This window comes from Drosophila tropicalis, unplaced genomic scaffold (genome assembly GCF_018151085.1).
Source record: "Drosophila tropicalis isolate 14030-0801.00 unplaced genomic scaffold, ASM1815108v1 contig_845, whole genome shotgun sequence".
Lineage (NCBI taxonomy): Eukaryota > Metazoa > Arthropoda > Insecta > Diptera > Drosophilidae > Drosophila > Drosophila tropicalis.
The window spans coordinates 6,690,673-6,704,933 of record NW_027173338.1 but is presented as its reverse complement, the minus strand read 5'-3'; the positions used below and the strand labels follow the sequence as shown (position 1 = coordinate 6,704,933).

The 14,261-nt window shown below is 35.4% G+C and overlaps 2 protein-coding genes across 8 annotated transcripts in view; both read right to left on the bottom strand.

The window, feature by feature from the left end:
* The window catches only part of stai (stathmin), an 82,952-nt gene that overhangs the window by 3,469 nt on the left and 65,222 nt on the right, over window positions 1-14,261 (bottom strand). The window contains exon 1 of one of the 5 annotated variants that reach the window (XM_068294937.1): window positions 1,715-2,327. The exons of 3 other annotated variants lie outside the window; for them this stretch is intronic. In XM_068294937.1, the coding sequence (XP_068151038.1) occupies window positions 1,715-2,171 (457 nt within the window). In that variant the 5' untranslated portion in view covers window positions 2,172-2,327. Of the gene's footprint in view, window positions 1-1,714; window positions 2,328-14,261 lie in introns of those variants that run through there. One more of the 5 variants, XM_068294936.1, reaches the window with a different exon arrangement.
* LOC137580887 (uncharacterized) lies at window positions 3,463-6,443 on the bottom strand. 3 transcript variants are annotated; one of them, XM_068295027.1, is made up of 3 exons: window positions 6,072-6,443; window positions 3,779-5,805; window positions 3,465-3,718 (listed from the first exon to the last, which is right to left on the bottom strand). In XM_068295027.1, the coding sequence occupies exons 2-3, from the start codon at window positions 5,799-5,801 to the stop codon at window positions 3,567-3,569; spliced, it is 2,175 nt and encodes a 724-aa protein (XP_068151128.1). In that variant the 5' UTR covers window positions 5,802-5,805; window positions 6,072-6,443; the 3' UTR covers window positions 3,465-3,566. The 3 variants fall into 3 exon arrangements, with proteins under 3 accessions (XP_068151127.1, XP_068151126.1, XP_068151128.1); XM_068295026.1 differs by having other exon boundaries at window positions 3,463-5,805; window positions 6,111-6,443; XM_068295025.1 differs by having other exon boundaries at window positions 3,464-5,805.

The window sequence follows — 14,261 nt, the reverse complement described above, 5'->3', positions numbered from 1 at the left end:
AAAGGACGAGCTCTGAAAAGGCATTTTCAATACATTAACTTTTCTGCCTGCATTTAATTTTTTTTTGTGTTGTTTGCATTTTGCCTCAGTTGCAGTTGCATCTCTTTTAAGCGCTTTTTGATTAATGGTCACGCGCGGCTTTTTTTTTTCGTTCACACAATTTTCGAGAGTGTTTGGTTGACTACTGCCACATTTTATATAGAATGCATTTCACAAACAAAAAGTTTGTGGGGGAGTTGGGATTCTTTGTCAGAATACTGCTCTCCTCCCCCCCATTCCACAAACAATTATTAAAATTAAATGCAGTGGAAAATGCATTTATGCGATACACAAGCAAAAACATTTGTTCGACCATTTGCATCAACAGGTTGACAGAACATAAACCAAGAAGAAAACATGCTATTAAGCAGATTATCCAACTGCAAAAACGATTTCTCATTATCCTATTCCATATTCAAAATAAATGAACCAAATAAAATGCTAAACCAAAATGTATTTTTGATAACAGTCAAATGATTTTCTAATTATCATCATAAAGTTATCAATCAGTTGCCTCTTTTAATTATAAAGTACATAAGTCTCTTGAGGAATTAAATAACAAGTGCCAAAATATACTGATTTATTGAGAATTGCAGTTAATTTTGGAACAGCAAAATAAGAAAAATAAAAATAAAATATTTATGTTTTCAATTCTGAACTAAATTTGTCGGATTCGAATGGATATCTCAAGTCGTCGTCCCATGTTAAGAATTTATGTACATGAAGTGAATCTTTAGACATCTAATGAAGCTTGCATAAATACATGTATATGGTTCTGTTCTTTTCAATTTCTATTAAACAATATGAGATTACAATAACAATGACAAGGCGTAAATAAATGAAATTGCAAACCTAAGCAACATGAGGATACTATCCACCACCAGACAAAGACTTCTACATCCTCAAATAGACATGAAAGCTGACCCAAGCATAACCAAAGTCACTCAAATGAAGTGGAAAATTATTTGTCAAAACAAAAACAAACCACAAAAAACCATAGGTTCATCAACGAATTGGAAAAGTCGACCTAAGATATACCTTCAAGTGATGAAATTGATACAGAGATGTACATACATTAGTTGTCGAATCACTGAATGTATCTCAATAGGAATCTATTATAAGTATGCATTAAATGTGGTAATTACTTTCTTTAGTGAAATTAGATTTGCCTAAGTTAACTTTTATTTAATAACAGGGTATATGAGAACAGTCTTTTCTTTCAGGAAATGAGTAACCACAGCTAGCACCTTATCAAAAGGTGTCGGATGTGCGCAGGAGACCCAAGATGATGAGGATGATGATGATGATTGTGAATGCTGTTGACACATAATTTGCCCTTATTAGAGAGTGTCAATCATAGAAGAAGCTTTCACATTTATTTTATTTTTAGGACAGTAAGGAAGACTTGGGTGGAGGATTGGAATTTGTGTCCAAGCTTCATATATGTATGTATGTATGTATTTAGAAAAAGAGCCAAGAAGTTGGCAGGACACTCATTTCACTTGCAGATTTTAGCAACCCTTTTCTTAAAAAGCATTTCTCAGTGTCTCTTTCTCCCTCTATCTCTCTCTCTGGGTTTAGCAATTTACTAAAGTGGCTTTTGTTGGGTGAGAAGAAACATTTCTTGATGTTTTAACCTACTCCATTAAACAGGAAAAGCAACACTACTACTCACATTCATTGTCAGCCATAGCTGAAGCAGCTGTTCCTTCTTCTGGCTCACTTTTGTCTTGGTCGGTTTCTACTTTATTCATGCGCTTCAATATTTCCATTAGGTCATTAGCATCGGAGTGGCCATTGTGCTGGGCCAGGACATGCATTTGCAACTCCTCCGTGCCAAAGCCCATTTCGCCACAGAACGCACACTTGAAACTCTGTGGGGCCTCACCATTAATCAATTCCTCGCCGCAAAAATAAAGCTCAAAGGTGGCCCGATTGTAAATGGCCTTCATGGGATGATAGTACTTGTGTTTCTTATTTGGCTTATTCTTGCCCTCGTCAAAACAATTGCCACAATAGATAACCTCCTGACCACAAACACTGCACTCGTAACGTCTGCCCAGATCCCCTTGGGCGGGGCAACTTAAGCATTTGCGAAATACTTTCTGAAAACTTTTATTCATCGAAGACATCGCAATTGGAATCCAATAAAAGGTTTGTAAATAACGAGTTGGCAAACAAAAGACAATTTCTAGAGACGTTTGCTGCTTGCTTAATGTAAATAAGTTAATTTTTTTTCTAGCGCGGCACTTTTTACTATTATTTATTTATTTATATTTTTTTTTGCGAGTTTAACAGAGAATTAACAACAACGAATGGTAACGACGACTTAATAAAAATTATTCAAATACTTTTGTCAATGTGACAATGAGTCTTTGAGGACTGCCAACTTGATTGAGAGAAAGAATCGAAGTAGAAGATTTTCACTAATTAATCGATAACTTGACAATGCAATTCAAGAAGTTTATTAATTGTTTTCAAAACACTAAAAAGATTTGTTTCAAACAAGAATAATGACAATACTTGTCCATCGCACTGAGACCTTTCAATCTGCAGGCATTTAGAACAAGTTCTAGAATTTTGATGATCAAAAGTCATACAGCCATGTTCGTCCGTCTGTGCAAATCAACTTCACGCCGCCATCTTAAGAGCTTTCCGGATGAAACTTAATATTTAAGCTACTTATAGCTCGAAGCCGATAAAGTATGAAAATTGTCAGGATCGGACCACTATATCATATAGTTATGGAAGAAACATAGATGAACAATTTTTAGTATCTCTATGAAATTCACTTATATGAAAGTTTTGGATATAAAACTTCAGATCGCAAAATTTCAAACAGATCGGATAAATAGAACACAAGTTACAGTCAATAGAAATCGACAGCGCTGCAGCCAGCCTACTACGTCATTGCCACAAAGCAGCTGAGCACACGCATACAGACATAGACGCAACGCTACATAAACTGTATGTGTGTGCGTGCCAATCGCAGCATGCAGCATGGGGAAAAAAAAGAAATGTATGTATATGGTATGTGGAATGTTTTGTCTGTGCAGTGTTGAATGGAGTTACAGAAAAAGAGTTTTGGAACATGTAAAAATATTATGGCCCCTTGGCTGCAAGGGTATATTAACTTCGGCACAGTCGAAGTTAGCTTCTTTGATATTTATTATATAATGTTTACCCCAGTTAAATCTCATAAGCCCATAGCACCAGGATAATAATAAAAAAAAAAAACTATCAGGACTAAGTCATAAGTAAATATTTCTGTATTTGAATATTTAGTTTTATATAACTCATGAGACCAAAACAAAAAAAAATTACTAAGAATTAATAGAAACGATTGTTTATAAAGTTTTAAAGAATTGATAAGAAATTGTGCATAATAAACGTTATGAAAATTGTTTCTATTTTTCCTAAATAATTAAAATTTGTTTCCCATTTTATAAAACGAGTTATTATTATCACACATAAATTCGTATTTTACAGATATATATATATTTTTTTTGTTGTGTGTTGAAAAGATATCAATAAGTGTAAGCAGGATCAAGTGACTCGATGTCACCAAAGGCGCCATCCGATAGATCAGATTCATTATCTTCATAATCCTCCCATTCGCCTTCTCCTGTGCTTTCGTTAGTTTCCTCTTCGCCTTCGGCCCCTTCCTCATCTACGACTTCTAAGGACTCGTTTAATGAAACATTAAAAACGGATGATTGATTATTTTGATCAGTATTACCGTCGTCCTGCTGCTCATCTCCCTCATTATCGTTGTCGTTTTCCACTTCATCTCCTGAATCATAGATAAAAATTGGCGGTATATCAAGTTCATCAGTAGATTGGTCACTGATGATCGAAGGCAACTGAATGTTCATTCCATTATGAGCTGGGTTTGGAGCTGGTTCAGCTTCTTTAGTATTCTCTGCAGCAAGTTGATTCTGAAAATCTTTTTGCCATTCCTTGTAATTGTTTAGAGCATTGTAGAAACGAAACATAAAATCGTTGTTCATGTCAGAACTATTGATCAATGATTGCTCATTGATTTCGGATTTGAAAGGACTCTCATCTAAAGTGGATTGATTCTCAAAATTGTTATCGATTGGCTTTATCTCGTGGGGCAATTCAGCGAGTTTTCCATCTGCCAACATGGAGCATAGAACGGCTTCAATAAAATTTCCCTGATTGGACAGCTTCATCAATTCCGATGGATTGCGATTTTCTGGTTTAAGTTTTGCCAATAGGAAACCATATTGATGTTCGCTTGGCAAATGATCGACTTTAATTGGTTCCAGTGGTTTATCTTTAGACTTCTTGTATAAAGATGTACGAGTTTCATTTTTGCCCACAATCTCATTGACCAAATTCATAAAGCGAACAGGTGTCTTATTAGGTTCTGGTTTTGGCCTCGGAGCCACTTGTGTGATGTTCCTCAATGGCGGCATATTGTTAATAAGGGATAAAGTAGATGGTCTTAGGCCAGCATTTGGAAAAAGCTCCGCCAAAGTGACTCTCGTGTTGTTGTTACGTTGGTTATTGTCACGATTTCTACGGGGCATGGAAAACGGCGGTGGCGGTGGTGGACCACCAGCACCATTAGAACGTCGCTGACGTCTGACACCACCGTACGGTGGCTCAAGGGCTGGTAAATTCAGCAATGTGTTTAAATGACGACGTATCGGCCCGCCAATCGTAATATCATTTGCGGCAGCCTCACTTGCCGCAGCAACGGCCAATGTTGTGGCTGCCGCTGCAGCCACTGATCCTGGTGCTAAGCCACCGCGACGACAAAGAGCAGAAGTCGATTCACCTGGACGTGGATTCGTCGTAGATTCCTGATTTTGCTGACGATTTTGTAATTGACGTTGACGTGTAAAATTTTCGGTAACCTCATTCTCAACAATACTTAGAAATGATTCAGTACTAGCTGCCTGCATTCCAATTACCGACGTACGATCCAAGGGTAATTTCTGCAATTGACGACGCAGTCCGCGGGCCTTCATCAGAACGTGCAATGAGCGTTTAATGTATTCCGGTTCTCCCGGATTAAACAAGTCCAATTCTTCAATTAATTTCACAGTCTGTTTGCCTAGCACTCGATACTGATTTTCAATATCCAAAGCAATTGGTACAATTTCAAGATAAAATCGTGGGACATCTCTGTCGGCGGTGGATAAGTCACTTGGCTGACTTCGTGCTGAATCCTCAGTACTGGATGTACCAACCATCAAGGGAGGCACCTCTGGTGGAACCTCCTGTATCATCTGCGGCGCCTCTGTTACATCAACTATTGAACAGCGGAAACCATTTTCCGTTTCTCCTCCACCCCTTGGTGGGTTTAACATATCATTCACAGATGCCTCAATTGCACGGCGCTGGATTAGAATACCAGAATAGTCCTCATAGTCCACATGCTCGGAATGAATAGAATGCAAATGATAGTACAACTCTTCCGCGCTACCATAACCATGTTCATAACAAATGCCACATTTGTAGCTCTGTGGTATATTTTCTGGCGAATATGGTTCGTTTCCGAAATAAAGGCGATACTCGCTCAAAGTGTAATGAACATCCAACGGATGATAGTATCTATGATGCGGCGAATGAGGCGTACGATTAGCATCATAGCAAGGGCCACAAAGTTGATAGTCCAGACAAATCCAACAGGCATAGCGACGTCCTGGAAAATCTACGGCATTGCAGTTGAGGCAAAGGTGGCCATAATGACGCTCAGGTGGAACTTGCATCAGCGTAGAGTTAGCCATTTAACTAGGACGGGGCGTGCGGGATTAATAAGATTTCTGCACAGTAAGCGACTTGGGCAAAACAAAGATCGTTGGAAATTAAACTACAAATCAATCTCGATTTTCATTGAGAATTTTTTTTGTAAAAACACATGGTCAAGTGCAACAAACACTTTAACCATTTGTTTATTTGTCGCAACTCTGCCCTTCTCTAAAGTAAATATTAAACATGTGTTTACTTCTTTCGATCTTTCCTTTGCCTGAGTCATGCATTTAGTTTACTGAACTTACTCCAATTTCTGACCAAAATTCAGTCGAATTTCAATTTACCTTCTTCTATTATTTTCGCGTTGGTTTGCGGTGGAAGTTTTCCGTCTGATACCAGACGGGACGAAACGCGACAAAAAAAAGAGTTGACAAAAGCAGCGTTGCCGACGAGGTGATTTTCGATAATTTGTCTTCTTCTTTATTTTGTACCGATAACTTTCGATTTATTCACTAAGCCCCAAAATAGTGGACTTTGTTTTTCTTATTTGATGCTGGATTTAATAAAAATTCTTTAATTCCCAAAAAAAAAGGTTTGTATTTTTGATATAATTTTTTGTTTTTATCAGTAAAAATTCTTGATGAAAAAATACGATGTCGCCGGAACCGATGTTGAATTAAAAATGATTTCATAAAAGTCTATGCTGAACGGGAAGCAATATTTTGGAAGGCGAGGCCTACTCGTTGGAATAAATCTACGCATAATTAATGAGAATCTTATTGATTGAATGTAAAATGTAAATTGTATATACAAAATGTTTGTTTATTTTGGGCAAAAAAGAAGAGCTTTCCTTTGGAAGGCAGGTAAAAAGCCTTTGGTTGATTCTAAAGAATATGTCTCTAGAGTCGATCGAGGTTAGAGTGTTACCTCGATCGACGAGTCGAGCTATGGAAGTTCTTTAGAATCTATGGCAATGGGAGTTGCCGCATGTTGTGGCCCATGGGGGTGGCGTTTGTCATAAAAACATCAAGCTTCAATCTAAAGCACGAAAGGCCCGAAATTTACAAACAAGTTTTATTATCTACATATCTATCTATTGTGCTTTATGTGTATACATAAAGGGAAAATTCCTTTTTATAAATTAGATATTTGTATTTCAAAGGAAATCATAGATAGATTTCTCATTCTATATTTCCCGTGCCTTTAAAATTAGACCAGTATCCTTCTCTAGTCCCAATGCCTTGATTTTAATGCCAATTTATTTAAAAATACTAAAATCACTTAAAAATAGTATATATTATAATGTGATTGTTTCAATAAACAATGTAGCATAGAACTATAAATCATCGTTAGAAATCTCTTACAGAAAATAGTTCAAACTCTATACTATTATTAGTCTATAATGCTAAATTTTCTAATTCACTAGTAGACTAAAGTTATTTAAGCATTCAAATTCTTTATAAATAAATGTAGCTAAGCATTTATCGCTGTAGCTAGTTCAAAATCAACAGGGGTCTTCGTGCAAATTTGTGAGCAAATCAAACGATTTTATATACCCCCTACATATGTATGTACATACATATAGTCAAATAACTTTCTCTCTTTTATATGCCCATGTGGTTAGCACATTATACACAAAAGTGTGTGAATGATTCTAGTAAGTGTCTGTGTGTGGATGTGTGTGTGGGTGAATATATGAAACCCCGCGGGGTCTTGTTAACTCTATATTCCCCCCTTACCTTTTACTCTGATGTTTGCTTCATTCCTTTCTCCCATATGCCCACTAATACAACCATGGAAAAACTAACTAAAAACTCTCATTAACATAATAAGCATCATTATACAAATTTAAAGCAGCGTAAAATGCATCTACACACACACACACACACAAAGTTGACCTCAATTAAAATATTTTGCTCATTTTTTTTGTTCAACTGTGTTTTTTAGCTTTCTGCTAGAGTTTTGCCAACTTGCATTTTATGGTTTTTATATGTGTTTTGGCTAAGAGCCGTTGACATTTCACGCTTTTAATTAAAAATCCTGGCCAACAATTTTGTGCTAAATGTAATAAAGAAGGCCACACTCTATTATACTAGGCACCCCCACTTACTTTGCTTCATTCTTGATGCAAATTTCCTATTAATTCTCAAATGATTTTAATTGAAACGATATGATTTACATTAATTTACTGACACACAAAGGGTGGCCTCTTGAAAGTGCTGCATATGACAGTAAAAGGAAGCAATTTGGCCAGAAGAGTGAGAGAGAAAGATTGACTGGGAGAACAGGCTAAGTGATGAGGGGGCGTACCTACGTTTTGTCTGCTGACATTGCAAAAATGTCAAAGGACCATCCCTCAAACACACTCACACACACACACACACACACACTCTCACACACTTCAACTCAAAATAAAGTCATGTTCAGTGATTTTTGAGTTTACATACACAAAAATAATGAGAGGTCGAGTCTTAAAGGATTTAATTACTTTGTCTGCGTTTTCGTAATTTTTGGGGTGTTCAATTTTTGGGCTTCAAAATTGATCGCCTTGGTGGTAATTGTAGCCATAATTCGAGTCGACTTTTTAAATATTTCTTTGCTGAATCTAAAGATATTGATCCGAAGGCCGATTGTTGCAAACTGAAAATATGTCTACCAAGCACTTTGCTTGTACCTTATTATTATTCAATTTGGTGTATATTTTATGGTTGAAAATGTTTGCTGTACATATTTTGCAGTAATTTAAGTAATTATCTCCATGAACTTTGCAACAAAAACACTTTTTAGATACTAGTATAACACTATAGAGAAAATAGCCACTACTGTGGCGAACAGTCAACTTTTTTTTAGTTCCCTCAAGCTCTTTCCATTGATTAAACATTTCCATTTAATTTATCTTGCCCATTTGTTGAATTACAAATACTTTTTGTTGATTACTGCTTGGTCAAATTAAATTTTATGCAAGAACTTAATCTTATTCTTAGATGAAGTAAAATTTTAAATGCGCTTCATTTTGAATGCTTTTATTATTTAACTTTTGGTTGGCTTCTTTGGTTTGTGTATATTTCAAAGTGAAGTTTTTGCAAAATTTTAAATGAAAATGTTGAATAACAAAAGTCCATTATAGAAATGCATTTTATTTTGTAACAGAAAATGAAGGCAAACAACTTTTGCTTCATCATCATGATGTTTGAAAATGATCATAATGATGACGAGTGCATGTGTCTTGGAAAATTACTTCAAACTTCCATTTGCAGAATTTTAAAAGTTTTTGTAGAAGTGGGCAAAATATGGTGATTACAATAATTATCACACTCAGCCGGAAAGTATGCAAAGTTAACTCTATATATGAAATGAAATATTTATACAAAAGTGCCTTTTGCATATGCGTTACTTAATATTCATAAAAGCATTTTAATTTGCATTTAATTCAATTATTTTTCCAAGAGAAATGTTAATTGAACCTTGTGGGTGCGTGTCTATAAGGGGGCAAAGGGCGTAGCCCTCTTAGAAACATGTAACTTTTTGACACCATCTTCTTGTCTCTTTCTCTATCTGTCTCTCTCTCTCTCTCATTTAGCAGTTGACAAGTGTGTTCAATTAACAAACAAATTTTTCAACCATCCACTGCAAAATGAAATTAACAAACAATTTTTGGAAACTTATTCGTTGAAAATGGGGTTGTCAGGCGAAAAATTTCACCAAGCAGACGATGATATATGTGGAAAAGTGGAAAGAGCAAATTTTAACTCTAAGGGTAAAGTTTTTCATCTCGAGGGCCTCATTTTGCTTGGGGTAAAAGGCAAACAGGAGCAGGAGTAAAAAGCTGTCGGCGTTAAATGTCACATAAGTGTCTCGTTTGGCTTACTTACAATTCAAATTCAAATTGATGGCCACCATTGCGATACAGATTCCTTTATTTTTTATTTTTTTTTTTGTTTCTTCCTTTGGCTATTGGACTTTACGGAAAGCTGTTGACGCGCAGAAATTCGCTAACCAACTGAACTGACTGAATGAATGACTGAGTGACTAAAAAAAAGAGTCTGCCAACGGCAAACGACAAACAAATGCGACACACACACACATACACATACATATGAGATCCTTGGGTCCCTTTGGGTCTGGTCTACCCTGCATGTTGTTCGAGCGAAATGTACTTTTTAATTTTTGTCGTGCAGCATAGTTTTTGGCCCGTTTTTTTTATGCCAAATCCTTTGCTACTCCTTGTTGTTGCTGCTGCTGTTGTTGTTGTTGTACGGACCAGGGCGACAGTCGTCTGCCTGATCTGCCCCGACCCCCTCCAAAGGGGCTTAATTGCTTCCATTTCTTTCTTTTTCAGTGGGTTTGGGGCCGGACGAGTAGTAGCAGTCAGCTGAGTTGGAATAACAGCTGATGAGTCAGTGGACTATTGAGTGAATTGCAAATTTTGAGTGGTTTTAGGCAGCCAAAAAAGAGGAAATTAAATAAGTAACTGAGTCGTAGAGCCAAATTTGAAATACTATGCACGTTTTTTTATATTTTTGGTTTTGAGAATAATTTAATTGTTTAAATCTACATTTTAGTAGAATTATGTTTCGTGTTTAAAAAGTATGGGTTCTTCTCAAATCTGTCTATGAAATATTTATCCTTTGAAGTAAGTAAATGCTTAAATTCCAAGTTGCATTTTAAAAGTGAGATTGATTTTAACAGACGAACATCAGTATATCGAATCGGCTTTTGTTTTTTTTTTTTTTTTTTTAAATCACTAGCTTTTGTCTTTATAATTTATTATAAATAATTTCTTTGTACACTCTTTTAGAAGTGCTAACTTGTCGAATTGTTCAATACAACGATAACACATTGCTTTACAACAAAACTAGGTCTAACGAACTAGGTAACCTTATCTCGGTATGTCTAATTCATCCGAACTTTGTTTCGATCAAAATATAAGAACCAGATCACTCTTTATCTGGTTCACAACATTAACCCATGTTTAAATTTTAGTTTTTTAAGTTTATTTTGATGTTTGCCTCATTTTGACTTATCACCAGCCAAAGATAAATTTAACTAATATTGATTTATTAGACAGACAACTCAATTTCCTTTCTAGTTAAGCTACTGCCCTAACAGGGAACATAAATAAAGCTAATAACGTGATTAAGCTAAATATTATTCTTTAAATTTCCTGTCTTCCAACGATTAATCTACCAGTTTCTCACAGTGTATTCCCCAATTGCTTGTTCAATAAGACCAAATGTATAAACCTTAAGCTGAAGCAACAAGAAAAGCAGAAGTTCTCTTCATCTGAAACCGCATTTCATTTTCAAATGCCACGCCCCAACGGAACTGCACTTGTTGTTTGTGTTGTTGTTCCAATAACACGCACACAGGCACACAAACAAACAAACAGAGCATGCAGGAGAACACAATGCGGTGTTGGTTTTTTCTTCATCAAATCCTTCGAAATACGTAGCTTTGCCTTGTACGTGACTCGTAGTCTCGGGCACTTTTGGCATTGATTGGCCTCAACGTTTGCTGGGCGGCCCGAAATGTCGCCGAAAGTCTGCAGGCGCAAAAACCTAGAAAACCAACAACAACACTTCGGAAAAATGCCAGTAAATAGCACTAAAAGCTGCAAAAAAAAAAAATTGCATACAACTGGGCGCCATAGCAGCAGCTGTCGTTGTTTGTAGTTCTTGTGGCTGTAGTTGAGTTCTCTTTTTTTAATGGATTTGCCTGCTGTTGAGCGGCTTTTGTTTTTTATTTTTTTTTTTCGTTTTGTTTCTCTCGCTTCTTTGAACCCGTGACATGACTATGATTCATCGAGGAAGCTTTTTGAGCGCTTTTTTTTTCTCATACCCGTCCCTAAACTGGCAAGAGGAGTAGTCAGACAAATTGCCAAGTTGTCTGCTTAAGTTGCGAAAACTTACCTGAAAAGAGAAAGAAAGAGAAAATAATTAGTTAATAAATCGTTGCATAATTTGTATTATATATTGTATCTAATATATTTAAGTTAAGTACAGTTGTGCTTGAGTGACACGAAAGAGGTTTTAGCTGCACTATTTTTGGTGCAGCTCTCGTTGGTTATCATTAATGAAGTAGGTGAAACATTTTACATTGTATTTCACTGATAATAATGAAAACTTTTCCATGGTGCCAAGAGTACGTGGTTTGCCAGATAAGAATTGCTTGGCGTAGTATACGCCAAAAAGTAGGCAACCGAAAAAGTAGCCAACAACTTTTTCAAGATGTTGCTCGAGAGAAAAAAGCAAAAAAAACGCAGACAAGAAGAAGTTAAAAAGAAGTAGTATGCACTTTGAATGGACACAAGACATCTCACATTTTGTGTAGCACTCGGGGCAAAAAAAAACTTTTCCATTTTCCATTTTGTTTGGGGGCGTAATTCTTAGTTTGGTCTTCTTTTTTTTTCGACACCTCCAACAAAGGTGGAAGTGAGTGAGAAGCAAAGCAAAGATAATGCAATTGTTGGGAGCTCTCAAGGAAAGTTGAATGCCTTTTGATCGGTCTTGATATAAAGAACGATCCATCTTTTTCAAAAAAATCTGTAGATTCTAAGCAAATGTTATGACTAACAAAGATGTGGGATAAAATATAAAATTTTATGTGTGAACTACAGAGATAAACCCACATAAACATCGATGTAAATAGTATTATACTTAAGTTACTGACAGTTAAAAAAACCAATTTTAAATTACTAAGATAGATATACAAAGCCGCTTCCAATAAGTAGAGTTGTCCATTTACTAACTAGTAACTACAAGTAAAATACATTTTAAATCTATTCTTTTGGTTTTGTCTTTGAACTAATTTGTAATATAGTCTGCTTGTACTCAACAATATAAATGTGATTATAAATATAAATTTTTATAAAATTTCAGCTTTCAAAGCCGAAAGAAATGTTGTGAAATTCTTTCTTAAGTTAAAGTTGTTAAGCCTACTTTTATAAATATTATAGATAACACATTTTTTTTTTTTTTGTTTTGAAACATCTCGAGAGTTGTGCAAAACATAAACCGCTTAGCAGTTGGGCCGTTACTTTCGTATTGCAGTTTTATATATTTTCACAATTCTTTCGCGTTTCTCTTTTACTTTCTCTGCCTTTCTTTGCACATTTTTCTATGCCCTCTTAACGGTATCCTGTCTCTTACAGTTTTCGAGGCAATTACATAAGCAAATGCCGGGTAGCACGTGGCCCAGCCAGTAAGTACGAGTAATAGTGCTTGCTGCACTCATGGTTCTGCCCATTTACCTGCCCCCAAACCAACCAAAGTGAACCAATGAAGCGTGGCGCCTTGGCCCAGACAGTAAGAGAGAAGAAAAGAAAATGACGCAAAAAAAAAAAATCTACAAAAAAACCTACTGCAAAAAGTCCACCCACTTGAAATGTTGCATTATATACCATACTTTAGGTACGTTTCAATCCCAGGGTCTATGGCAAACTGCAAGTGACGCAGTGACGTGACGTGTTTAGTTTTGCGATAAAAGAACAAAAAATAAAAATATAAAGGAAAGGGCGGGAGGGAAAAGAACACAAGTCACTCAGTCAGTCGAGCGAAAGAGTGAGCTGACTTAAAATGACGCCCCAAAACTTTTCCAACTGCAGTTTATCACCTTGGAAATTGCGGCTAAATGACTACAACAACATTGTATATACATATCGGTATACCTACATATACATACATACATACTTACATACATATACCAAAAGGCTAGTGCACTATTGATTTTCTTAGTTTTTTTTTTGCCCCTTTCGGTTTAATAGTTTTGCATAGCGTTCATTTTGCCTTGAGGTTGTTGCGGTGTTTTGTATCTTGTTTGCTTTTGCTATGGAATCGACTGGGGGTCGCTGGGATGTATGGATGGATACACATACATAAGTGAGGTCATTTCATATTTAACATAAGTCAACAAACTTGAGGGCAAATTTTTAAATAGTAATTGTTATAGTTTAATCAATATTTATAAGAAATCAAGTCAATCGTTAGAAGAAAAATATCCTCTGCACATATAGCGGGAGAATAGAGTTTAATAAAATCAAAAAAACAAATAAAAAAATATAGAATTTATATATTTTTATTTATTTATTTAATTAATTGACGCTATTCCTTAAATAAATTATTAATATTTTCAAAAAACTTTTTTAATTGTAAAATTATATGACAATTGCTTTAAAACCCACTAGAAAGGTTTTTTGATCAAATTAAAATATTATTCATTATAATTTATAAAACAAAACGAAATTAAAATGTTTATTGTAAGTTTACTTTTTGTAACTAATTAAGCTAATTGGTATATTTTTCAAATTCTTGAAAATAACTTTTCAAAATTTTGTTTCTTCGGCTAAATTTTTGATTCATTCCCATTTTGATTGTTTTCCGTATATTAAATAAATAAAATACATGAAAAAAATTGTTGATTTCATACCAGGCGTGTGCTTGCTACACTAAACGAGAAATTTACATGGCAATTAAATGTGGTAATAGCTGTTTTTTGTT

Bases quoted from the DNA above. Each gene is read 5' to 3' on its own strand.
- LOC137580887 (XM_068295026.1), bottom strand. From the start codon at position 5,801: ATGGCTAACTCTACGCTGATGCAAGTTCCACCTGAGCGTCATTATGGC.